Source organism: Plecotus auritus (assembly GCF_963455305.1).
Source record: "Plecotus auritus genome assembly, chromosome: 6".
In the NCBI taxonomy this organism is placed as follows: Eukaryota; Metazoa; Chordata; class Mammalia; order Chiroptera; family Vespertilionidae; genus Plecotus; species Plecotus auritus.
Genome location: NC_137773.1, coordinates 84,962,136 through 84,989,542, shown reverse-complemented (window position 1 = coordinate 84,989,542; position 27,407 = coordinate 84,962,136). Strand labels below are relative to the sequence as shown.

Below are 27,407 nucleotides of genomic sequence, written 5' to 3'. Positions count from 1 at the left end.
CCCTGCTTTAGGAGCTCCTAGTCTGATAGGGGAGACAATCTTTGCTCCCAGAAGCCCTAGACAGTCATGCCTTTCTTATCGCAGTCTGAAGGGAGAGACATGGTCTATACGTGCATGCCTTCATAGGCTCTGGCTGATAGGGGAGACATGGTCCTACCCTCGGAAGCACCCAGGGTGATGGGGGAGGCGTGGCTCTGACTCCAGGGGCTTCTCAGCTGATGAGAGATGCACGGTGCTGCCCCTGATGGAGACATAAACCTGTCCTGCCCTTGGAAGTTGCACTTTCTTTCAAGGGTCCCCATGTAATGGAGGAGACATAAGCCTTCCTGCAGGGGTCCCAGTCTGATAGGAGAGGCATAGCCCTGTCATTATGAGTCCCCAGTCTGATTGTGGTGACACAGCCCAGCCCCCGGGGGCTCCCCGTCAACAGAGCATGGTGATCAAAGTAGCCTTGGAGCCTTGCGGTATTTTTTATTTTAAAAGAGGAAGGGAGAGACAGAGAAACCTGGATCAGCCGCCTCCTGCACATGCCCCAACCAGGGAGTGACCCAGCAACCTGGGGATGTGCCCTGACAGGGAATCAACCTGCCAGCTTTTGGTGTACGGGACGAAGCTCCGACCAACAGAGCCACACCGGCCAGGATGGAGCCGTACAGTTCTAAACCCAGGCCTCGCGCTTCACTGGCTGAGTCCTGGAGTCTCCCCTCCTCGGTAAAATGGGGCAGCAGCGGGCTTGGGCATGGAGGGAGTGGGGTGCAGTGCCTCCTAAGGTGACAGCAGCCCCTCCTCTCCGTTGTGAAGCGCAGGCTCGGGCAGGAGTGGGCTCCGGGGAAGGGCGGCCACCGCTGCCTGGCCCTCTGATGTGCTCAGCCAGCAGTTCCCAGGGAAGTTGATAGAGATTCTGGATGGAGCCTGACAGCTCCCGAGAACCAGATGACAGACCGAGCTCAAGGGAAGCAGGGCTGTCAGCAGTGATGGGGGAGGGTAGCCTCCGGATAACAGTGTGTGTGGTGGCTCCAGGGGAGGAGAGGGAGGGGGGGCAGGCAGAGGCCCAGGAGGGTCTGCACACACAACAGATCCCAAATGTGTTGCTGTTCCTCTGCTCACTCGGTCCTGGGAACCCCCACAAGGGAATTGGGGGTCAAGAGCAAAACTGCTCCCAGATCACAGGGCGAAAGAAGCGTAAAAGCCTGGAGGGAAAAGAAAAATGAATGAAACACTACCAGTGGCAGGTGGAGGACTGGCGAGTGGTGGTGGAGCGCAGGAAGAACCAAGGTCCCCCGGGGCCTCGATAACCTCACTATGAATTGGGAGACACCCACTCAGTCAGGCTACAAACATTTACTGAACACCTACTAAGTGCCTCCTGGATGGTCTTAGGTGCTGGGGACGTACTCATCAACATGACACCTACCCTTGCAAAGCTCACTGTGGATGGGGGGGTCTGGCAGCCCCCAGTGACCTCCTGATGGACACACCCATGTGCAGTCGCCTCCCCTTGCATGTGGCTGGGACCTGAGGCTTGCTTCTCATCAGTGGAACCTGCAAAGTTGAAGTCACTTCCAGGAGACTTCCTCCTCTGCTGGTCTTACAAAGCCAGCTGGTAGGTCCGTGGGAAGGAACTGGGGCAACCACATGAGGAAGCTTGGAAGCAGACCTGTACCAATCGGGCCTTCAGCGGAGACCCCAGGCCTGGCTGACATCTCAATTACAGCCAGGAGAGACCCTGAAGCAGGGAACCCAGCAAAACCACATCCAATTCCTGTGGTTTTTAGCTGCTAACTTGGGTCATCTGTTATGCAGCACTAGATAACTCACACAGGGAGAAACGGGCAGAAAATACACCTCCTTAAGGCACCCTCTCAGAACTTTTTTTTTTTTTTAAAATATATTTTATTGAGTTTTTACAGTGAGGAAGGGAGAGGGATAGAGAGCTAGAAACATCGATGAGAGAGAAACATCAATCAGCTGCCTCCTGCACACCCCCTACTGGGGATGTGCCCGCAACCAAGGTACATGCCCTTGACCGGAATCGAACCTGGGACCTTTCAGTCCGCAGGCTGACGCTCTATCCACTGAGCCAAACCGGTTTTGGCCCTCTCAGAACTTTTTAAAAATATATTTTTATTGATTTCAGAGAGGAAAGGAGAGGGAGAGAGATATAGAAACATCAATGATGAGAGGGAATCATTGATCGGCTGCCTCCTGCACACCCACCACTGGGGTTCGAGCCCGCAACTCAGGCATGTGCCCTTGACTGGAATCGAACCCAGGACCCTTTAGTCCGCAGGCCGATGCCCTATCCACTGAGCCAAACCGGTTTCGGCGCTCTCAGAACTTTCTTACCCTGCTTTATTTCCAACATCGTTATCTCCACCTCTAATACTCATTTATTTTTATTTCATTATTATATTTAGATATGTTTACTCTATTATCCCCATCCTCCAACAAGAACATCACCTTTATGAGTGGAGTCTGTTTTTCGTCACCTGCTGTAGCACCAGTGCCTAAAACAGAGCTGGGCATATAGTAGATGCTCAATAAATGCTTTTTGAGTGAGCAAATGGATTAATATACGTGCATTGGGAAACTAAACAAGTGAGTTTGTATAACAAGCTTAGCAAAAGGTGTGGCCCATGCTAAGTGCTGCACAAATGTTAGCTGATGTTATTACTCGTTAAATGGACTCTGGGTGCCCCATCCACTGGGTCACACTGAGGAGTAGGAAGCTGGTCCAGTCCCTAGAGATGACCGCAGCCAGCAGAGCGGCAGGGACAGTGTGAGCTTAGAAATTGGGAAAGGGATTTCTTGGCCACCCTCCCCTAGAGGCTGTGGGCAGCTGAGTTGGGTGACCCTAACGGGCCAGCAAATTTTCTCTATAAACATGTTGGCTTTGAGGCCATGGAGTGCCAGTTGTAACTGCTCAACTCTGCCACTGGAGAGTGGAAGCAGCCATCCATGCATGATATGCACACAAATGTGCAAGCCAGTGTGCCAATAAAACTTTATTTACAAAAACAGGCCTTGGGCCAAGTTTTGCATGGACTGTAGTTTACTAAGCCATGTGTTGGAGTTAGGTTAATACTTAATTATAGTAAGTAAATAATAGTAACAGTGCACGCACAGGGCAAAAATTACGGTGGATCAAGAATGACAGAAGTATAGGAAACAGTCTAAAAGAATTAATCAAGCCCGGCCAGTGTGGCTTAATGGTTGAGCATTGACTTATGAACCAGGAGTTCAGGGTTTGATTCCCAGTCAGGGCACATGCCTGGGTTGTGGGCTTAATCTCCAGTAGGGCGTGTGCAGGAGGCAGCCAATCAATAATTCTCTCTCATCATTGATGTGTCTCTCTCCCTCTCCCTCTCTGAAATCAATAAAAAAATATTTTTTAAAAATAAAAACAAATAGCTCTAGCTGGTTTGGCTCAGTGGATAGAGCATCGGCCTGCAGACTGAAGGGTCCTGGGTTCGATTCCAGCCAAAGGCATATGCCCGGGATGCAGACTCAATCCCCAGTAGGGGGCACACAGGAGGCAGCCAATCAATGATTCTCTTTCATCATTGATGTTTCTATCTCTCTCTCCCTCTCCCTTCCTCTCTGAAATCAATAAAACTATATATTTAGCCGAAACCGGTTTGGCTCAGTGGATAGAGTGTCGGCCTGCGGAGTGAAAGGTCCCGGGTTCGATTCCGGTCAAGGGCATGTACCTTGGTTGCGGGCACATCCCCAGTGGGAGGTGTGCAGGAGGCAGCTGATCGATGTTTCTCTCTCATCGATGTTTCTAGCTCTCTATCCCTCTCCCTTCCTCTCTGTGAAATATCAATAAAATATATTAAAAAAAACAACTATATATTTAAAAATAAATAAATAAATAAATAAATAAATAAATAAATAAATAAATAAATAAAAGAATGAATCAAAATGCACAAGAGGAAAAAAATGCCCCAGAGGCCCTGGCCTGTGTTGCTCGGTGATTAGAATGTCAGCCTGCGCACCTGAAGGGTCTCGGGTTTGATCTGTCAAGGGCATATCCCAGGGTTGTAGGTTCGCTCCCAACCCCAAGTTAGTGCGTATGCGAGAGGCGACCAGTCGGTGCATCTCTCTCACATCGATGTTTCTCACCATCCCCCTCCCTTTCACTCTCTGAAAAGCAATGGAAAAAGTATCCTCAGGTGAGGATTAACAACAAGCACCAGAGAGGCCTCACCTCCCCTGTCCCTTCTCTTTTCACAACTCCTTAAGGTGGATGACTTTTTAAAAAATTATTGATTTTGAGAGAGAGAGAGAGAGAGAGAGAGAGAGAGAGATTTGTTTTGTTTTTGTTAATCCTCACCGGAGGATATTTCTCCATTGATTTTTAGAGAGAGTGGAAGGGAGGGCGAGAGACAGAGAGAGAGAAACTTGATGTGAGAGAGACACAAATTGGATGACTAAAAAAATATACATTGATTGATTGATTTGAGAGAGAGAGAGAGAGAGGAGAGGAGAGGGAGAAACATCGATTTGTTGTCCCACATATTTAAGCATTCATTAGTTGCTTCTTGTATGTGCCGTGAACAGAGATCAAACCAGCACCTTGACATGTCAGGAGGATGCTCTCACCAACTGAGCTACCGGGCCAGGCTTGGATGACTTGTTTCCGCCAGAGTCTCCTCGGGCACCACAGCCCCGGCGTCCTTCTCAACGCCGAGCTGGGAAGACAGGTGCGTGTGCTGGTCAGCACTTCACCACGGGACCTCTGGTTTGGGGCACTGACTCGTAGCACTCACTGACTTCCGTGGTGGAACTACTCTGTCATGGACAATTTTAAGCCACAAATATGCTGCTGCTGAGTGCAGGTTGAGGAAGTCTATGCACCACATGCCAGTTCTCACCAGCTGCCAGTACAAGCTGGCTCAGCCACCACGGTCAGGGCTTCAAACCAGGACCCCCAGGTCCTGTCTTCACAGCCAGGGAGCAGTGATGAGAAGCCCTAGTAATCCAGAAGCCCTGACTGGATCCTAGGTGGCCTCTTCGTCTGTCATATCTAAGTGGGAAAACTGTCAAAGGAAAGTGGACCCCAAACTCTGACAGTGAAAAACACAAAACGCCATTATCAAGTGCCAAAGGAAAGTCGTGTGTGTGTGTGTGTGTGTGTGTGTGTGTGTGTGTGTGTGAGAGAGAGAGAGAGAGAGAGAGAGAGAGAGAGTGAGCGCTGATGTCAGATACCCTGGGAGTGTGGGAGAGAAGAGAAGGTGTGAGGAGTCCGATGGTGGCACAGGCCCTTCCACTAGAAAGTATGGAATGGGAGAGCATGATACCAGAGTTGAAACCTGGCCACGTCAACAGAATGTGAGCTTGGGAATGAGACTTACTGGTCACATAACCATATTAGCTATCAACTGCTGTGTAACAAATATCCCCACACAACACATGCTAAACAACACACATGTATCTCATGGTTTCTGAGGCAGGAACCCAGGACTGGCTGAGTTGCATGGTTCTGTGCCTGCTCCTCAGACTCTGGTAGAGAAGGTGCCCAGGCCAGATGGGTGGGTTCCTTTTATTGCTCCCAGATGGTTTTGTGGCAAGAAGGGAGGGAGCCAATCGGGAGTGGGTAGGCTCACCCACGTGCCCAAAACATGACAGCCATCTCAAGAACTATCCAAGAGAGGACTGCAAAGGCCAGCTGGGAGCTGCTCCAGGGATATCACACCCGAACTCAGTGCCAGGAGGGGGCAGTGTAAGCTGGGGACCCGAGTTCAGGAGGGCTGATAGGAGGGGGGACAGGAGAGAAACCAAGTCCCTCATTCCCAAAAGCCAAGAGGTGGGTGGAGAGCTGGGAGCAGAGCATGGGCCCCTTGGCAGTACAAGCCGGCTTAGTCTGAGTTCTGGAAGGCTGGGGGGTGGGGGGCAGGAGAGAAACCAAGTCACTGTCCCCGCCCGCCTCAGAGGATGTTCATGACTGTCTGGTTGTGATCCTGGTTGGTGCCAAGGCCTCCTGCCCACATCGCTGGCTGGAGCTGGACGCGAAACCCTTGACCTGGGGAAGGGCCTGGGTGCTCTCTGTGTTGAAATACACACCTACCTGGCTCAGAGAGGAGGTGACAACTGTTCGGGGTGCAGGATCAGCCACCTTCTTCTTCTTCATGGCGCCTGGGGAAAGGCAAGAGCTAGCCCACCATGCCTTGTCCCTGAAGCTCTCCTATGGAGAGTTCCAGAAGCGCAGAGCCAGGATGAGACTGGGAGAGTGGTGTTAGTCATTTCTGCTTGTTCCCAGAGAGTATGGAAACAGTCTGGCCTGGCAGGGCCCAGCACAACTTAACGAATGCTCCTTGACCCAGCAACTCCACCTCTGAGCTGGCTGATGGAAATCCCCGCCCAGGCAGGCAAAGGCACCTGCACCAGGCTCCAAGTCTAAATCCAAAGCCACAAAACACGATGATTAAGAGGGCAGAGCCCTGGCTCGTGTAGCTCATGGTCAGAGCATCGGCCTGTGCACCGAAGGGTTGAGAGTTCGATTCCCAGTCAAGGGCACATACTTGGGTTGTGGTTTGCCCCCGTCTCTGGTCAGGGTGTGTGCGGGAGGCAACCAGTCGATGTGTCTCTCTCACATTGATGTTTCTTTCTCTCTCTGCCTCCCTCCCACCCTCACAGAAAAGCAATGGAAAAATATTCTCAGGTGAGGATTAACAGAACAAAAAAAAAAGAGGGGCAGACTCTGGGTTCACCACCCCCCATGGCTGTGTGGCTTTGAGCAAGTGGCTTCACCTCTCTGGGCCTCCATCTCCAAAGTGGGATGATAACTGTTCTGATGGCAATGGCTCATACATACGAAGGGCTCTCTGTCACTGGGCCCTACCATCAGGTCTGTTTCCCTCACTGAAACCCAGCCCCACAGCTGCCAAGGGTGCCCATGCTCTGCTCCCAGCTCTCTGCCCTCCTCATGGCTTTTGGGGCCTGCAGGTGCTGGGGGAAGATGAGTGGGTGCTCTTTCCCAGATCCTGGCCCTTCAGCGGCCTCCCTACTCTTAGAGCCCCTGCTAAACCACAATCTCTACCACCCCCAAACTCTCTGCTGTACTGACCAAGTGTCTCCCTTGCTCTAAACTCATTTGTGGGTCCCTATTGCCCTAAACTGCATACTCAACATCTCTGCCCATTTTTCATCCCACACACCCTTTGCTTACACATGCTAAATCACCATGGCTTCTCATCTTCACACCTTCACCCAAGCCATTTCTTGCTGGAGGCTAATTCCAGCAGGGCATAAATGCAAGAAGTTCATCAAAAGGTTGATGAACCTTGGGGCTTCGGCAGGGCTGAATCATATTACCTGCTGCTGGAATAGCTGAAAGCATTTCCCCAAACCTGAAGATCTGCATATATTATTGCCTGCTGCCAGACAGTTGAGGTCAGTTCCCCCAACCTGATAATCTTACCTTTGATATGTATATCTGCTTTGCTATAGGACAAAATGTGGGAATAAAAAGCCTTGGGCCCGGAGATTCAGAGAATTTAGCTACTAAAGCTAAGCCTTCCCTGGCTCCCCCGAAAAATGCCTTCCAAATTTATATTTCATGTCTAGTCTCTTTATTAATTTACTCCCAGCCCCTTCTCCAGATTCCTGAGCCCTTCTAGATGTGGATAACACCTCGGCAATTCCTCCTCCTGGAATGCCCCCGTTGGCCTCTAGTTCAATTGGTGAACTCCTACTCATCCTTCAATACCCAACTTAGGTATCTCCTCCCAGGAAGCCTTTCCTCACAGTTCGAGCTCATGCACACAGTGGCCTAGACTGCCCTACTAACTGCCTCCCCCAACTGTGCTCTAGATTCCTGTCTTGCTCACTGCTGAGTCTGCAGTGCCTCAAACAGTTCTTGACACATAGTAAGTGCTCAACCAAGTTGTTTAAGAGAATGAGGGAAAATGGAGGCACCACTTTGGGGACTAGTTAGAAGGAAGCAAAAGGGGCTCAGGACATAGAGGAGTACTAGACCAATTTTCCAGTGTTAATCCTGCAGTAATGTTTGAATTGTTTTTTTTTACCACACGTATACTTAGACATATACCGTGTTTTCCCGAAAATAAAACATCCTCCGAAAATAAGACCTACTTACAGGTTTCCTTCTGAGTGAAATATAAGGCATCCCCCGAAAATAAGGCCCCAGGCTCTGTCTCAGAATGAAAATTAATTTACCGTAAACTGGTCGCTAGGGCCGCCCCAGCTGGCGTCTAGCAACCAGTGACGTTATGCGGAGTCCTGACGTCACTGCTGTGTGGAGGCGGAGCGGAGGTCAGAGTGAGCGGTGAGCGCGGGGGCGGGAGAGAGGAGGAGACTTTCGCAGATGCGTGTAGAAGAACAGGAGGATTAGAGCGGACGGGACGCGGCGAAGGTGGTGAGTGCTGGTCTGTCTCTGGTGACACTACCTGATGCTCACAGCCGCCTTCATGATGACTGAAGGTTCTCAGTCAGTGGCAGACCCTGCTCCAGCCCAGATCCAGGCCCCAGCAAGCCCAGTGACAGTCCCCAGGCAGGCGCCAGGGGGTAAATGTCTGATAAAGGGGTATGGGGGATGTCTGGTGAAGGTGTTCAGTGGCACAGGGGTGGGGGGAGGGGGATCACTTAAAATGACACAGGAGGATCAGAAGGGGCAATCAAAATGACACAGGAGGATCAGAGGGGACAATCAAAATGACACAGGAGGATCAAAAGGGGTTACTAAAATGGTAATCCCCCCTCTGATTCTCCTGTGCCATTTTGATTCCCCCCTCTGATCCCCCCTGTGTCATTTTGAGTGATCCCCCTCCCCCCACCTTGATACCCCAATTCCTTTTTTTTTTTTACCCCTAGAAATGAGCGCAAAAAGAAAAAGCTACTCCGTGGAGTACAAGAAAGGAATCGTGGAAGACTCTTGGGGCCAAAATCTTACTGCTTTCTGCAAAGAGAAGATGTTGAGTACCCGATTGGTCCGAAAATGGCGAGCAGAGTATGGTAACCTCATTGAACAAGTGGACAAGGGAAATGCTAAAAAGCGCAAGTGTGGATCAGGTCGGCAACCATTATTTTCCGAGCTGGAAGACCTGATCTGTGAATGGGTTGTTGACAGGAGAGCAAAGGCTTTGGTTGTGAATAGGGCTCAGATTCAAGAATTTGCCCTTGCAATGGCACCACAGTTTGACATAGCCCCCGAAGACTTCAAAGCATCACAACACTGGCTGGATAATTTCCTTCAGCGAAGTGAACTGTCTTTAAGAAGATCTACAACATTGTTTAGGTTGGAAGATACTCAAGTTATTAAGCGAGCACTTGCATTCAAGTCCTTTATTGATGATGCTGACTTCTCTAAATACAATCTTTCCAACATGATTGCTATGGATGAAACTGCAGTATTTATGGGCCAATCATCTCAAACAATTGAACAGCGGGGTGCCTCCTTAGCGTACATTCCCTCCACTGCTTACGAAAGTGCACGTGTTTCCTGTATTTTGCAATTCGTCTGGATGGCACTAAAATTCCACCTTTAATCATTTCTAAGGGCAAGAAGGAAAAGATTGAACGTGTTTTGGGTGTTTTTATTCTTGAAACTGAAAAAGCCTGGGCCACACAAGCAGTTATAAGGAAGTGGGTCGATTTAATGCTGCCGCTTGTTATGCGAGGGAGCCAAAGAGGTCTGCTAGTCTGGGATGCAGCCAGCACTCACCGCGCTAAAGACATGAAGACATTTCTTCACGAAAGAAAAATAGATCAGATAATGATTCCCACAGGAATGACGGCCTATCTCCAGACTCTTGATATTGCAATAAACAAGCCATTCAAAGACAATTTGCGCATGGAAATTAATGACTACATTGAAAATAGAATGGAGAGAAATCAGCATGGAAACTTTGTGAAACCTAAACTGCAAGAAGTTGTGACTTGGGTGAAGAATTCATGGGAGAAAATCACTGACAGTTGCATTGCAAATGCACTGCGAGCAGGCTACCTTGACAAGAAGTACTCATTTAAAGACAGTGCTATTGCTAAACATGAGAGATTTGGTCCACTGATTCTGAAAGAAATGGAGTCACAAGAAATTCACCAGGAAATTCAGGAATTGGATTGTTATGATGATGTTCCAGAAGATGATGACATGATTGTCATTGAATCAATGAGTAAATTCTTGATACTGTAGGATTCACAGTTTGTCTGGTTTGTGTTGACAACTACCGTACTACCGTACCGTATACAGGTAATAAATTTCCTTTATTTTCATTTAACAATAAATGTGTACCGTATTCTTCTTCATGGAAAAATAAGACATCCCCTGAAAATAAGACCTAGCATGTCTTTGGGGGCAAAAATTAATATAAGACACTGTCTTATTTTCAGGGAAACACGGTATATCTACATTGATATCTATCTATCTATCCTATATAATAAAGAGGTAATATGCAAATTGACCATCACTCCAACACACAAGATGGCCACCCCCATGTGGTCAAAGATGGCCACCCCCATGTGGACACAAGATGGCCGCCACAAGATGGCCTGCAGGGGAGGGCAGTTGGGGACAACCAGGCCTGCAAGGGAGGGCAGTTGGGGACAACCAAGCCTGCAGGAGAGGGCAGTTGGGGGTGACCAGGCCTGCAGGGGAGGGCAGTTGGAGATGACCAGGCCTGCAGGGGAGGACAGTTGGGGGCGACTAGGCCTGCAGGGGAGGGCAGTTGGGGAGACCCAGGCCTGGAGGAGAGGACAGTTGGGGTCAACCAAGCCTGCAGGAGAGGGCAGTTGGGGGGGACCAGGCCTGCAGGGGAGGGCAGTTGAGGGGGACCAGGCCTGCAGGGGAGGGCAGTTGGGGGAAAACCAGGCCTGTAAGGGAGAGCAGTTAGGGGCGACCAGGCTGGCAGGGGAGGGCAGCTAGGGATGACCAGGCTGGCAGGGAAGGGCACTTAGGGGCAACCAGGCCTGCAGGGAAGGGCAGTTGGGAGGGACCAGGCCTGCAGGGGAGGGCAGTTGGGGGCAACCAGGCTGGTAAGGGAGGGCAGTTAGGGGTGACCAGGCCTGCAGGGGAGGACAGTTAGGGGCAATCGGGCCGGCAGGGGAGCAGTTAGGCATCAATCAGGCTGGCAGGCAGAAGCGGTTAGGGGCAATCAGGCAGGCAGGCAGGTGAGTGGTTGGGAGCCAGCAGTCCTGGATTGTGAGAGGAATGTCCGACTGCCCTCGAGGGGTCCCAGATTGGAGAGGGTGCAGGCTGGGCTGAGGGACACCCCCCCCCCATGCATGAATTTCGTGCACCGGGCCTCTAGTATATGTATATATAATCCTACTTATTTAATCACCTGAAATGCTTTATCAGAAAGTCCAATTTATAATATTTTCCCAAAGTTCATCTAGTCTTTAAAATCTAAATATATACATAACTTTATAATTCAGGTAAAAAATATAACTTTCTGGTAACAACCCAAATGCCCATCAATGGATGAGTAGATAAACAACATGTGGTCCATCCACACACTGGGGTATTACTCAGCCATGAAGAAGAGGGAAGCTCTGACACAGAGCACAACATGGTTGGACTCAGTGAGAGAAGCCAGATATGAAAGGCCAGTTGGGTGTGATTCCATTTATGTGAAATGTCCAGAAAACCCACAGAGTCAAAAAGTGGATTACTGGTTGCCAAGGGCTGGGGAGTGAGAGGGGGAGTGACTGCTAATGGGGATGGGCTTATGTTTGGGGTGATGAAAATGTCCTGGCATTAGATAGGGGTGGTAGTTTAATACATTGCAAATATACTAAGAACCAATGAATTGTACACTTTAAAAGGGTGAATTGTATGGTATGCAGAATGTATCTCAATAAAACTGTTGTTGAAACAGTAAATAAATAAAAGATATAATTTTTTTAAATTGTCTTTTTATTTTAATCAAATCTGATTTTTTAACCAAAGGAAAAAAGCTTCTGGCAAAAATATGCTCAAACAGTACAGAAGTATGTGAAGAAAAAATTGTACGCTCTCCTTGTCCTTTCCATAAATCTTTAATACCACACTTGGGATGACAAAGTAAACTTGTGACTGTTATTGGCTATGTAATATTCCACTGCACAGCAGCTTGTTCATAGAATCTCCTATTATTGTACATCTAGGTTATTTCCAGTTTTTATGCCTTTATAAATAATGCTGCTATAAATATCTCCCCCAAACCTTTGTGTCCCGGGGGCAAAGTGAAATGGGGGCTCCTGGACTTCAGGAGGGAAGGTTCTACCAGGAGGGAGGCCGCAGGGAACAAGGCAGAACTCCCGCCACTGCCCTACCTTAGCCCCTCCTGCTCAGCCTGTGCCTCCCCACCCAGCACACAGCCTCCTGCCATCCCTATAAACCCCCCGTTTGGTCCTACATCTGGGTTTTTGTCCTTGCAGTTCCCACGGCCCATGACACCCTTCAGCCTCAGACCCCAGCTCCGCTGGCATTTCTTCTGGCATTTCCTGGACCACCCCAGCTAAGCACTCTCCCTTCTCTGCCGTCTACCCAGTCACTCTCCCGTGACTGATTTATGTGCCCCACATGCACCTGTTGTGAATGCGCCTGAGTACTTTTTTATTATCTCCACTCCCCATCAGACTGTGGGGTGCATGGGGTCAGGGATTTTGTCAGTCTTGATCCCCAAGCATCCCTGGTATCCAGCCTAGGCCTTGGCACACAGCAAGTGCCTAATAAATGACTGCTGAATGAAAAACAAAAAAGAATGAAGGAAATAGAAAACAAACAGATCAATATGTAAACATGCACTGAAATTCACTGAACTAAGGTATCTTTGATTATCAGGGGTACCTGATTTCAAATTATGCTAAAATGTGAAAAAATATGAGGCTTGGAACTGGTAACATATGGTCATTCAAAAGTGGTGTAAAAGACAAGAGGGGAAATAATGGATGGGTTAGATGGGGGTTCAAGAGCAGCTCTCTGAGGAAGTGAGATTTAATCAAAGACCTCACGGGTGAAGAAGAGTCATGTGAGAGCAAAAGGAAGAGTGTTCTTACTGGGTAGAGGAACAGCTTATGCAAAGGTCCTGAGGTAGGAACAGTCATGGCTGCTGGTGGAAGTGAATGTATGTACAGGGCCCCATCTCTGTGCTCACACTTTCACTATCAAAGATCAAAATCTTGAGGCAAGCACTGGCTGGGAGCTCGAGGAGGGCAGGGAGATTAATCCTGAATGGTGGGAAAGTGGGGCTTGGAGCCGTCACTTGCTCACTGTGAAGATGTCTGAGCCAGGACTGGTGACCTGGTCTGATCGCCAGTGATGAGCACTCCCTGGACTCCAGACATCGGATCTGTCTGTCACAACTGGTGTGGGGGGCCATGTGGGGGCACTGACCTCATGTTGAAGGGAACCATCAATCGAACCATGTACTGCCTGCCGGTCTTTGGGTAGCCGTGCCAGGGTCCCCAAGACCACTCCTGGGTTCAATGATTTCGTAGGAGAACTGGTGGGGTTCAGCATATGGTCATACACATGGCTACTATCTATTACAGCAAAAAGTTATAGAGGAAAATCAGGAAAGGGAAAAAGGCACGTGGGACAGGTTCAGGAAGATCAGGCACAAACTTCCAGAGTCTTCTCCCAATGGAGTTACACAGGATGTGCTCAATTCCCCCAGCAAAAACCTGAGCCCTGTCCAGTTTGGCTCAGTGGATAGAGCACCGGCCTGCGGACTCAATGGTCCCAGGTTCGATTCCAGTCAAGGGCATGTACATTGGTTGCAGGCAAATCCCCAGTAGGAGGTGTGCAGGAGGCAGCTGATTGATGTTTCTTTCTCATCGATGTTTCTGACTCTCTATCCCTCTCCCTTCCTCTCTGTTAAAAAATCAATAAAATATATTTAAAAAAAATTCCCCCAGCAATGAGTAGTCACAACAGGAGTGAAAAGTCTCCTGGAGAAGCTCATGGAGACCCAGCACCCAGAGTTCTCAATGGGGATTGGTCATGCAGGCACCTCTGCCCAGCACAGACCAAGATTCCAGACTCCAGGAGGAAAGCAGGTGCTCAGCATAACTGTTTGTGCAAACAGTTTAAGCCCAGGGAACCACTCTTATCAGGGAACAGTGGAAACCATCCGGAAATTAAAGTTCCCAGATGCCAGCCAATGTCCAACCTTGTAATCTGGCCTTTCTAAGGACAGCAGCCTCAGACTTGCTGAATTAAAACTTCCTGCACAGGAGCCTGAAATGGGAGACACAGGGAAAGTGGGTTTGGATTATGAAAAATAACTACATCAGATAATGAGAAAACAAAGCACTTTGTGTTTCTGAGCACCTACTGGGTGCTGGGCACCACACAGAACACTTTTTATGGCTTTCAAAGTCTCCATGAGACAGAGAGTGATGCATCCATTTCACAGAGGAAACTCAGTCCTGGCAGTTTCAGTTCCTCAGTCACAGAGCATGAATTGCAGAGCCAGGATTCAGACCTGGGGACCCGACTCCAGGGGAGACAGGGTAGTACAGGGATTAGGAGCATAGGTTACAGAGCCAGGAGCCTGGGTCTGACTCTTCCACTTCCTAGCTATAACATATCCTCTCTGGGCCTCAGTTTCCTCATTTGAATGGATATAACCTGTCCACTTGTGAGGATTTGATCAGCATGGCACACAGAAGTATCTAACAGTAAATTACAGAAATAGATGGCTCCCAGTTGGATGCTCACGGTGAAAGGACTTTCAAGGACACAAAGTCCTGCACACTGCACTGGAGTGTGAAAAGGCTGGGCTGGATTCCTAACATAGGTGTTTAAAAGATGAAGGCACTGAGTCACAGGAAAGAACATCAACTCGACTTCAAACCGAGGCTCGTGGCTGTCGAACCTGACATCTTGGACTTACTCGCAGGCCTGAGAGCTCATTCCCTTTCTGGGAGCACACACACTCCTGTGGGGTGAGGACAGGCACTCAGAATTCCAGAGCTCTCTTCCAAACGCCGAATCCTGCCTTCCAAGGCCCTCTCCACCCAAGAGTACTGGTTAGTACTGGTTTTACCCAACAGAATTGTGAAGAGAAGTTGAGGGGCCCCTGAAGCCAAAGAAGTTTATTTAGCAAAGCTTAACCCCTTCTAGGAACGCAATAGGCTAGAGATCCCAGGATGGGCGGGGCTTAGCAGAGTCCCGCCTCCGAAGGTGAAAAAAGGTGTCGAGGGAACAATATTTTAAAGAAGCCCCGCCCCCAAGGGAAGTGATTGGATCATTTCTTTCGGAAACCCAATAATGGGAAGTGATTGGGTAAATATTCCAAGCTCCGCTCTTCCCTCCCCCCTCCGCCCCCCGCCTGTGATTGGGTAAATCCCGGGAAAAGTTTAGCGAAAGCCCAACTCTCGCGGAAGATGATTGGGAGGCCGTTAGCTAGAAAACAAGGTTCCAATTAGGATCACCTCGGCCAGAGTTCCGAGATATGCCGCCCTGGGTATAAAGCCCTAGACATCCAACACTTACTTTCAAAACTTTTCGCTCCGATATCTTTGTCTCCCACTCCTCTCACACGTACCAGAAAACAGGTTAGGGTTGCTGTTCACTGGACTTCCCCGCCGTCCCTTGCACTTCCGATACTGTCATTCCTCCAGCCTCCAGTATTGGCTGCAGCCTACACAGCCTGCATTTGTCATTGGTGCGATTCCCGCCTGTTAAAATCTTAATCCGGTTGTTTTCCCTCCCGGGTTGCAACTGTGATAGCTCGCAACAAAGGTACCGGGGCGTCTGGATTTGGCGTTCGAGGAGGTGCTGAGTCCTAGAGGTCAGCAGCTGCTTGTTAAAATTTTTTCGTGACAGGACGTAGCTGTTGTTCGCGATACTCCCTGTTGTTCATTCTTTTATTCAGCAAATCAAACGTTCAGTGTTGGGTGTTAAACCTGTGTGCTGGCCTCTGGGAACCCACACATCGTCCCTGTGTCCGCGGGGTTCACGTGGGGACTGCGGTCAGTTTCCACGGGCTACCCTGGACGGCCCACCCCGTTTATCCTGAGCCACAGGCAAAGACTCAAGACCAGGCGGCAAACCCACCTTCCCCCTACACACACACTAGCTTCCAAATGTCCCCCCATAACCAAATGTCCTTTTTTAAAAATTCTTTTTAAATCCTCACACAAGGATATTTTCCCATTGATTTTTAGAGAGAGAGAGAGAGGGAAAGAGAAAGAAATATCAATGCACTTCAGTTGGTTGCCTCCTGCATGGGCCGACCAGGGCCCCAGCTGGGGAGGAGCCTGCACCCTAGGTACTGTGCCCTGACTGGAATGAACCTGGGACCCTTCAGTCCGCAGACCAACACTACCCACTAAGCCAAACTGGCTAGGGCCCAAATGTCCTTTTAAAGAGGAAATCCCACCCAATTCCTTCCCCAGTCTCCTTCCTTCCTTTTTAATTTTTTTGTTTATCCTCACCCGAGGATATTTCCCACTGATTTTGGAGAGTAGAAAAAAGGAAAGGAGAGAGGGAGGAAGGGAGAGAAATATCGATTGAGAGACAAATATCAATTGGTTGACTCCCGCAGGCACCCCCACGGGCTGGGGATGGAACCAGCAACCCAGGTACCTGCTCTTGATCTGGAATAGAACCCTCCACCCTTCTGTGTGTGAGAGGGGGCGCTAACCACTTAGCTCACTGGCCAGGCCTCCCTTCCTTTGATAAATGTTTGTTCTATTTATTTAATTTTTTGGTTAATCCTCACCTAAGGATATTTTTCCATTGATGTTTATTTTTTTATTTTTTTAAAATTTTTTTAAAATATATTTTATTGATTTTTTACAGAGAGGAAGGGAGAGGGATAGAGAGTTAGAAACATCGATGGGAGAGAAACATCGATCAGCTGCCTCCTGCATACCCCCTACTGGGGATGTGCCTGCAACCAAGGTACATGCCCTTGACTGGAATCGAACCCGGGACCCCTCAGTCCGCAGGCCGACGCTCTATCCACTGAGCCAAACCAGTTAGGGCTCCATTGATGTTTAGAGAGAGTGGAAGGAAGGGGGAGAGACAGAGAGAGGGAAACATAGATGTGACAGAGACACATAGATTAGTTTCCTTCCACATGGGCCATGGATGGACCCTGCAACTGAGGTACATGCCCTTGTCCGGAATCGAACCTTGGACCCTACAGTCTATGGGCTGACACTCTAGCTGCTGAGCCAAACCGGCTAGAGCTAAATGTTTGTTGTGTCAGATATGTGCTCAGCCTCTAGGGACACATCAGAGAACAAGACAGAAGATTCCTGTCCTCACGGATCGCTGTGGGACAGATGGACAATAAATACACAAAAAGGACCTTTTCTGGCTTGGTAAATGGTCTGAAGACAAAACAGGGTAACTATGGAAAGTGAAATGGTATATGAGTTTCCTACGGCTGTTGTAACAAAATACCACAAGCTCCATGTCTTACACACAGCTATTATCTTCGAGTCCTGGAGGTCAGAAGTCTGATATGGGTGGCAGTGCTGGATCCTTCTGGAGGCTCCAGGGGAGAATCCATTTTCTTGACTTTTCCAGCATCTAGAGATGCCTGCACTACTTGGTTTATGGCCCGCAATCACTCTGACTTCTGTTTCCACTGTCACATCACTCTCTGTCTCTCCCTCTGATCTCCTGCCTCCCTCTTTAAACGTTTTTAAAATATGTTTTTATTGATTTTAGAGAGATAAAGGGACAGGAAGAGAGAGAAACATCGATCAGCTGCCTCCTGCATGCCCCCTACTAGGGTGCAAGCCTGAAATGGGCATGTACCCAGGCTGGGAATCAAATCAGTGACCTTTTGGTGAATGGCAATGCTCAACCAACTGAGCCACACCGGCCAGGGCTCCTGCCTGATCCTTGTTATTTTCTTGGGGCCCCAGGATAATAATTCTCCTTGATGTTCATTAACTTAAAGATCGTTAAACTTTAAATAAGGAGTGTTCTCATGATTCTTAATTTAATCATACCTGCAAAGTCCCTGTGGCCATGTAAGGTACCATATTCACAGATTCTGGGGTAGGATGTAGTTATCTTTTGTGTGTGGGGGAAGGGTATTATTCTGCCTACCACAGATGATGTGGTCAGGGAAGGCTTCTTGGAGGAGGTGACCTCTGAGATGAGACGTAAGTGAAATCCACAAACAAACCCATGGATTGAGAAAATACTTCCAGGCCTGGCTGCTTTGTCCCCTCCTCAGAGAAATCTTCCCAAACTGATGTCCCCTTTGTGTCCGCTCACACTGGGGCTCACATCTTTTGAGATGATGGGTGAACCAAATTGCTGAACTGAATGGCTCCCACCATCCCATCCCAGGCAGAACCCCTCCACTCCCACCCCAACTCCTCACGCTCCGGGCTCTTCCTCTCGTCCAGCCCTGACCCTCTCCACAGAGTGGCGATTCACTGTATGTGTGTCCTGCTCTGTTCTGTCCTCTCTAACTCCTCTCTGGGTCTGTTGAACAAAGGGAGGAAGAGTCTTTATGCTAGTAACAATGGTCCTGTCTAATTAAATAACAAATGATATGTCACATTCACAGTTCTGCAGTCAGAGGAGAGAGTACATCTCCATTTCACAGATTAGAAGATTAAGTGCCAGAAAAGCAAAGTCACTTGTCCAAGGTTGCCCAGCAACTCAGCAGCAGCGACCCCAGGCCAGTCAGGTTCCATCCACCTTTGAGTGGGTAGCAGTGAGGGGGAGGGGATGTCACGGAACCAGCCCCTCTTCCGGGGAGCTGGGAAGCCCCTGCTACTGGCCCAGAGCCACTGAGGCAGTGGCAGGGAGACTCCAGTTGCTTGACTGCCCATAGTCAGTGAGGTCCTGAGCAGCCACCTGGATGCAGTACCGGGCGTGGGGCTTCACAGCTCTGAGGGTGAAGGATGTGGCTTCGATGGGCCCCACCTGAGAGCAGAAAGACTGTGGTCAGTGGGATGAGGAGGCTGGGAAGGGCCATTGTCCAGCGATCTGTGTGACTGAGCCTCCAATCCTCACGCTCCATCCTAAACCGTTCGCCCTCCACAGCCCCCTCCCAGTCTTTGGCTTGTGTGGTCCTGACCTGTGTGGACTTCCTGCTGGTCCCACAGCCAACTCATTCAGGAATCCTTCCTGGACCGCACCAAGGGATGGTCCAGTTTTGAGGGATGTCTCAGTGGTGAGGTCCCTCACTCCCGGACATCCCCCTTCCGCCCGCCACCTCCTCCTGGCTTTAAACCAGAGCTTCTATCATTGACTTCAATGCCTTCCTCCCCAACCCTCCAGTCCCACTGTATTAACCATGTTTTTAAAATTTTTTTGTATCTTAGGATATTTTGGCATCTTAACATCTTGCTGGCCGGGAACAGACTGCACTTCTTGGGGTCAGCCAATTGTTAGAGATGGCAAAGGAACATGCCTTTCATATACAAACTAAACAATCGGAGTCTAAACCCCCATCCACCCTTTTCCCTCATTTCCCCCACAGAGGCCAGTATTCCTCCTGCCTATGTCACCCCAGTGCCAGGCAACTCGAGATCACTCATGTAGCCCAGAGCCCACAGGATTACTCACACTTGCTAGCCCCCAGCATTCACCCCACCCTGTCTCCTTTCCCAGGGAAACTCCAGCAGAGCTCTGCCTTGGCTCGCCACTCCCTCCTGCTCCAGCCTCCTGCTCCGGCCTCCTGCATCCTGATATTGTCTGTATGGCCCTGCATGGTGCAGCCTCCTGCATCCTGATGTTGTCTGTACACCCTGCATGGCGCGGTCTCCTGCATCCTGATGTTGTCTGTACGGCCCTGCATGGCGCGGTCTCCTGCATCCTGATGTTGTCTGTACGGCCCTGCATGGCGCGGCCTCCTGCATCCTGATGTTGTCTGTACGGCCCTGCATGGCGCGGTCTCCTGCATCCTGATGTTGTCTGTACACCTTGCATGGCGTGGCCTCCTGCATCCTGATGTTGTCTGTACAGCCCTGCATGGCGCGGCCTCCTGCATCCTGATGTTGTCTGTACGGCCCTGCATGGCGTGGCCTCCTACATCCTGATGTTGTCTGTATGGCCCTGCATGGTACGGCCTCCTGCATCCTGATGTTGTCTGTACGGCCCTGCATGGCGCGGCATGTCCCCTTCTCTCAGGAAATGTAATCAGTTCTTCTCTCAATGGCCTTTGCCTCTCATGTCCCCACACAGGGACATCCAAAGATTGAAGTCCCATGGGTACAAATGAGATACCCACTCAGGTCCGCCTTTCCTGCTTTCTCTCCTGTCCATCTTTTCTCCCCTGTCCCTGCTGCTCCACACTCTCCCTCCCTGACCTGGCCCTCACCTCCTTCCATCTCCCACAATCCTCAGAAGGTCCCATTCCAGCCCCCACGCTCAGCTGCCCAGCCCCAGGTCTGCCTAGCTCCCTTCCCTGCCCTACGTGAGTTTCCCATAGTGGAGGCTGATATGGAGCTGCAAGTCTTAAATTTAGGTTGATGGTTGCACAACTTTATGAACATACTCAAAGCCACTGGCTTAAGCACTTTAAAACAGTGAATTTTCTGGCATGTGAGTTCGATCTCAATTTTAAAACTGCAAAGACTTTAAAAAATTAATGAACACTAGTAAAATTTAAAAGCCAGTTCCTGGGCTACTCGCCACATTGGAATGGCTCGGCAGCCACCCATAGTTCATGGCCACTGTCCTGAGAGCAGATGGAGAAGATTCCCACCATCACCAAAGACTCCCACATCCCCGGGGCAGGGTGTGAAAAGCCACACTTGGCAGACTCGCTTCTCAGCCCAGGATCCAGCACTGCCCAGGACACCACCGACCTTTGGATGCTCATAGGACACTGCCTTTATTTTTTATTTTTTAAGAAGTTAAGACAACCCTAGCCAGTTTGGCTCAGTGGATAGAGCACTGGCCTGTGGACTGAAGGGTCCCAGGTTCGATTCTGGTCAAGGGCACATGCTCAGGTTGCAAGCTTATCCCCAGTGTGGGGCATGCAGGAGGCAGCCGATCAATGATTCTCATCATTGATGTTTCTATCTCTCTCTTCCTCTCCCTTCCTCTCTGAAATCAATAAAAATATCCTATATAATAAAGACAGAATATGCAAATTGACCATCACTCCACCACAAAGATGGTGGCGCCCACAGCGGAGGCTGAGTTCCCATAAAGAGCCTTAATGAGCAATCAGCAGGAACCTGAGGCTGCGCCCCCCGCACGGTGGGACTTAACAAGGGTGGGACCGGCCAGGTCTGGATCTAGCCCAATGGGGGGGTGGGGGGCTGGCTAGGTCTGGGTCTCATGCGATTTTGAGTTGCATATGGGTGGGCGGGGACTTGACTCTGGGTCCCATGGTGCACCCCAGACTCTGACAGGAGGAAGGTTTTCATATACATTTTACTAATTTTCTTTCATCTCTGACACTTCTATTATAGAGAAAGGGCAAATAGCAATATTAAAATATTTCCTCTAATTAATCCCCTTTTAATGTGCACGAATTTCGTGCACGAGGCCATTAGTATTTTTAGAAAAAAGACGAAGAAGCCCTAACTGGTTTGGCTCAGTGGATAGAGCATCAGCCTGCGGACTGAAAGGTCCCAGGTTCGATTCCAGTCAAGGGCATGTACCTTGGTTGAAGGCACATCCCCAGTGGGAGGTGTGCAAGAGGCAGCTGATCGAAGTTTCACTCTCATCAATGTTTCTAGCTCTCTATCCCGCTCCCTTCCTCTCTGTAAAAAAATCAATAAAATATATTTTTAAAAAAAGAAAAAGAAAAAGAAGCTGTTAAAACAGCCCTGGTTGGTTGGAGAGTCACCCCATACACCAAAAGGTTGTGGGTTCCATTTCTGGTTAGGACACATACCTAGGTTTCAGGTTTGATCCCATGTCAGGCCATGTATGGGAGGCAACAGATCAGTGTTTCTCTCTCCCTCTCCCTTGCTCGCTTTCTCTAAAATCAATAAAAAAAATTTTTTTTAAAAGTTAAAATAATATATGTTGTTTTCAATCAAAGTAAAATTTACATGGCATAAAATTAACCATTCTAAAGTGGACAATTCAGTATCCTTTAGTACATTCACAATGTTGTGCAACCAGCACCTCTAATTCTAGAAAATTCCATCACCCCCCCAAAAAAAACCCTGTTTTCATCAGCAGTCACTCCCCATCCTCCTCCTCAGCCCCTGACAACCATGAATCTACTTTCCATTCCTGGATGTGCCTGCTCTGAACATTTCACATCAATGGACTTACACACCTTTTGTGTCTGGCTTCTCTCACTGGGCATCATATTTTCAAGATTCATTCACATTGTAGTGAGTGTCAGTGCTTTCATGGCTGAGTAATATTCAGTGTGTGGGTGGACCGTGCTCTGTGAATCCATTCACCCACTGATGGACATTTGAGCCGTTTCCACCTTTCAGCTATTGTGTATAGCACTACTATGAAGATTTTGTCTTTGGGGCAGATACGCAGGAGCAGGAGTGGAGTTGCTGGGCTGCCTTTATTTTGCACACTAGCCACAAGCAATCTCAAGCTACATGGGAGGCCTCAGTGCACCTTTACACGTGCTGTTCTACCTGGGAATCATCCTCCCCAGCTGCCTCTCATCTTCCTCACCTGGCGAAAGCGGGCAGCTCCATGACGCTTGTAGCGAATCCAGTACTTGAGTGAGAAGATCTCTGGGAAGGGCCAGGATCTGGGAGGTTCCCACTGCACCCACAGTCCCTGCCCATGGAGGGATCTCAGGTGCACACCTTCTGGAGGGTCTGGTTTGACTGATAGACAAACAGGAGACAGGGTCTGCAGAGGGCAGTTTCATTCATTCATGCATGCATGCAAACAGCCAACAAATATTAAATGAGGATCTACTGTGTGTCCAGTGATGTTCTGGACACTGGGGACACAGCAGTGACCAGTACAGACCCAGCCCCTGTCCTTTTGGAGCTCAATCCACAGGACAGAAGGCAAGAGATGAGAAGGAAATCTACTGATCAGAAAGAGTAGGGAAGAGCTTTGCACAGTGGCAGTATCGTAGCCAATGAGGTTTATCCGGGGCATGATTATTGCTAATTGAAAAAAAAAAAAAAGGAGTAGGGGAGAAAGTTCAGGAGTGCAAGGAAGAGAGTGGCTTGCAACTTTTTGAGACATAATTCGCATACCACAAAACTCACCCTTTCAAAGTGTACAGTTCAGTGGTTTTTAGTACATTCACAATGTTGTGTGAACACCACCACTATTTAATCAGAACATTTTCATCACCCCAAAAAGAAATCCACATCCATTAGCAGCCATCCCTCCACCCCCATTACTGCTATGGAGGAGACCGGGCAGGTCATACAGGGCCCTGTGGGTCATTAGAGGACTTGGGCATTTACCCCAAGGGAGGCGGGAGCTAGAGAGCTGTGGGCCGAGGGGCGGGACCTGACTAGGGTGCTCACAGCGCCCTCTGGTGGCTGATTCAGGGAAGGCGCCCTCTGGTGGCTGCTGAGGGAAGTGGGTGGGAACCAGAAACTAGGGTGAGAGGACTGTGGCCCAGGTGGGCGGTACAGAAGCGGGATCAGGCCCTGGCCAGTTGGGCTCAGCAGATAGTGTGTCAGCCTGTGGACTGAAGGATCCCAGGTTCGATTCTGATCAAGGGCACATGCCCGGGTTTCGGGCTCGATCCCCAGTAGAGGGTATGTAGGAGGCAGCTGATCAATGATTCTCTCTCATTGATGTTTCTCTCTCTCCCTTCCTCTCTGAAACCTATTTTTTTTTTTAAAAAAAAAAAAAAGGAAGAAAGAAACGGGCTCAGGAAGGCTCAGGAGGAGAGAGAAGTGGGCGGATTCTTGGTTAACAGTGAAGTGGAGCCCACAGGACCCACGATAGAGGACAGGACTGTGTGACAGGTAGAAGGTGGGGGTACCTAGAGAGGCGGAAGAGCACAAACAAGCCAGTGACCCTCCTCACCCCCCCAACCATGGCCCCCACTCACTGATATGCTCTGGGACAAAGGTCACGAAGCTGCTGCTGCTGCCCCAGGGGTGGACAGCTGTGATGTTCAGCATGTAGGGTACCATGGAGAACATTTGGACGTCTGGGATGGTGCAGCTGGTGGCTTCTGGTGTTGGCTGGAGGCAGGGCTGGCTCTCCCCATGGGCGGCCACTCCAAGCCTGGGCACGGAGTGGGCACTATGAGGGCCTCAGCACTTCCAGCTGGCCCTGCCTGTGCCCTAGATCCCAAGTAGGGACAGAAGGTGAGGAGCCCTGGTTCGGGGTCCTGCTCTTGTCTCTGTGACCCTGGGGTAGGCACTCACTTGACATCACAGATCCCACAAGTACCCAGGGTTTGGGGTGAAAACCACGCTAGATGCTCAGGTCCCAGATTTTACAGGATTCTGGAAGATCAACATTCCAGCCTTAGAATTCCCACATTCTAAGGTCTACAGAGTCACAGACTCTGGAATCTGAAACAGTAAGATTCTGAGACACCAGGATTTCAGGCTTTAGAGACTTGAACTGAGTGCCATCCATAGAACTTTCTACAACATTCACAATGTCCTGTTTTTACATTGTCCCATGCAGCAGTCATTCGCTGCCTGTGGGGTCAAGTGCTTGAAACACAGCTAACATGACTGAGTGGGACTTTTAAGTTTGATTTATTTTATGTAATCTAAATGTAATGTTTCCAGTTCTCAGAAAACTTGGGAAAGTTGTTTGGAACAAGTTGGATGCATAAATTTATTGCTTCAAATGCAAATTTTATGAAATCCAATCACAGATCAAGAATTTCTAATGAAAGTTTAGTATCTGAACTGAAATGCACTATATTCATAAAATACACGTGGAATTCTGAAGACTTCATATAAAAAGGATGTAAAATATCTCATTAATTTTTAAAGTAATGATAATGATATTATTTTAGTTATTTCTATATTAATTTCTATTCTACATTTAAATGTATACATTGTGTATAAGTATGTTCAATTACATTATGCCCAATCATTAAATGATACATATTTGGAAATATAGATATTATTTACATTGAAATATTAAAATTAATTTCACCCATTTCCTCTTACTTTTTAAATGTGGCTTCTAGAACATTTTAGATGACACCCCTGGCGTGAATATGTATTGTAGGAGGTACAGCTCTACAGGCCGCACTGCCCTAGCACTTGCAGGGTTCCAGGCCAGCGCTGCCTGCTGGCCCGGCTGTGGATCTCCAGGAAGCCCCTCCAGGCTCTCTGACCTGTACGTGGCAATGAAGGACGTGGGCCTGGTGGAGTCCGCAGCAGGCGGCAGGGTCCAGAAGCAATCTACGGCAATCGGGTACCTAAAGGCCCAGCACCACACCCTGGACTGGGTGGGGGCTGCAGGGGTGAGGGAGGAGGGAGGAGCGTGAGCTTTCAAACCACCCCACAAGTACCCAGGGTTTGGGGTGAAAGCCACCCTAGATGCTCAGGTCCCAGATTCTATAGGTTTCTGGAATGTCAACATTCCAGCCTTAGAATTTCCACGGTCTGAGAGGTCTACAGAGTCACGGCCTGGAACCTGAAACAGTAAGATTCTGATTCTCTCCAGTTCTGAGACGCCAGGGCTGTAAAGCCCTCTCTGGGTTCTCCGGCCTCCCTGCCGGCCAGTGTCAGGCATGCAGGAGGCACCTAACAAAGGCTGGTGGAACGAATGCATGAACGAAAGGCATCTATGTCATCTCTTGCTCCTACAACCTGCAAAGGTAGGAACTATTGGCTCATTTTCCAGGGTTAACAAGCCACAGAGGAGACCTCGGGAGTGGAGAACCCTGATGGGAGGGAGATATTTTACGGTCTCCCCTCTTTGTTACAGATTTTTGGTTTTGTTAATCTTCACCCGAGGATATTTTTTCATTGATTTTTTTTTTTTTTTTTTTTAGAGAGAGTGGGAGGGGGAGAGACAGAGAGAGAAACATCGATGTGAGAGAGGCACATCAATTGGCTGCCTCCCCAATGTGCCCCAACCAGGCCCAGGGATTGAGCTTGCAACCGAGGTACGTGCCCCTTAACTGAAATCCAACCTGGGACCTTCAGCCCGAAGGCCGACGCTCTACCCACTGAGCCAAACTGGCCAGGGCTACAGTTTTGTTTTGAAGCACATGAAATGAATGCATGCAATTAACCCCCACCCCTTCTCTCTCTCCCTCCCTCTCTCTCTCTCTCCCTCCCTCTCTCTCTCTCTCTCTCTCTCTCTCTCTCTCTCTCTCTCTCTCTCTCCTCTCTCTCTCCCTCCCTCCCTCCCTCCTTCCCTCCCTCCCTCCAGGCTGTGGCTGCCACGACCTGGTGTCACTTTGGAGTAGGATTCATCTTCTCCGTGCCTCACTTTCCCCATCTGTGGAATGTGATGGTAACCTCCTCCCATCCCACCCCAGAATGTTCCACAGCAAAGTCCAGTCCCCAGACTGGCCCTGGTCCCCCAACCCCCCAGGGGCCCTACATACCTTCACTCCCACTGCAGGGCGAGTAGCCAGCCCAGAGGACAAGGGCCAGGAGAAGTCCTGGGGCCATGACTGCTGTGGGCTCCTTGCAGAAGCTGGGGCAAGGGGCACCCTTGGGGAGGCAGGCACTCAGACCCTGCCAAGGCCCTCCTTTCCCTTTCTCTGGGTTGGACGCACAGGCAGGTTCGTGGGGCCGCGAGGAGTCAAGCAGGGGTAGCAGATCCGCTAGTCCCTTTACTGGCCACCCTGGGACGAGGGTGCGGAAGGCTCTGAGGGTGGGGGCAGGGGGAAGAGGCCACAAAAGGGAGAAGTGGAGACCCAGTGGCCTTTCCCAGCACAGTCAGTCCTTCCTTCCGGCTGCAGTGAGGAGGGGCTGGGGAAACCCCAGAGGGGGAGATCACATGGAGAAAGACAGAGACAGGCAGGAGGGGAGACTCAGAGGAGAGGAGAGAGGGGGTGGGAGACTCAGAGAAGAGGAGAGAGGGGGTGGGAGACTCAGAGAAGAGTAGAGAGGGGGTGGGAGACTCAGAGAAGAGGAGAGAGGGAGTGGGAGACTCAGAGAAGAGGAGAGAGGGGGTGGGAGACTCAGAGGAGAGGAGAAAGGGGGTGGGAGACTCAGAGGAGAGGAGAGAGGGGGTGGGAGACTCAGAGGAGAGAGAGATGGAGATAGACACACACAGATAAGAGAGGAGACAGAGAGACAGAGACAGGGAGAGAGATAGGAGCTAGACATAGACAAGAGAGACAGAGATAGAGATAGGGAGAGATAAGAGAGATAGAGAAAGAGAGAAAGGGTCAGGAGACGGAGAGATAGACACACAAAGGTCTAGGAAAAAAGAAGACAGGGACACGAGAGACCCAGGCATCTCCACAGGAGATGCCCATTCACGCGTGGACCACAGCGACGGGGTCCCCACCCTTACCGGCCACACTCCACACCCCAGGCCAGAGAGAGACAGAGACAGACTTGGGGGCAGCCCCTCCCCACGGACATTCTCCTAGCCATGGGGATGCCCGGCCGCTGAAGCCCTACTG

General features: G+C 49.7%; 1 protein-coding gene and 1 long non-coding RNA gene across 3 annotated transcripts; both read right to left on the bottom strand.

The window, feature by feature from the left end:
• Window positions 1–447: 447 nt before the first annotated feature.
• On the bottom strand, window positions 448–15,560 carry LOC308251059. 2 transcript variants are annotated; one of them, XR_013960896.1, is made up of 4 exons: window positions 15,446–15,560; window positions 8,182–8,256; window positions 6,071–6,138; window positions 448–1,190 (listed from the first exon to the last, which is right to left on the bottom strand). It is a non-coding gene; the product is annotated as an uncharacterized lncRNA (long non-coding RNA). The 2 variants fall into 2 exon arrangements; XR_013960897.1 differs by lacking the exon at window positions 8,182–8,256 and adding an exon at window positions 1,415–1,542 and having other exon boundaries at window positions 15,446–15,546.
• A 2,876-nt stretch (window positions 15,561–18,436) lies between these two features.
• EBI3 (Epstein-Barr virus induced 3) lies at window positions 18,437–26,689 on the bottom strand. Its single transcript, XM_080672248.1, has 5 exons — window positions 26,376–26,689; window positions 25,152–25,272; window positions 23,895–24,073; window positions 22,538–22,695; window positions 18,437–18,853 (listed from the first exon to the last, which is right to left on the bottom strand). The coding sequence occupies exons 1-5, from the start codon at window positions 26,440–26,442 to the stop codon at window positions 18,701–18,703; spliced, it is 678 nt and encodes a 225-aa protein (XP_080528374.1). The 5' UTR covers window positions 26,443–26,689; the 3' UTR covers window positions 18,437–18,700.
• Between the last annotated feature and the right edge of the window lie 718 nt (window positions 26,690–27,407).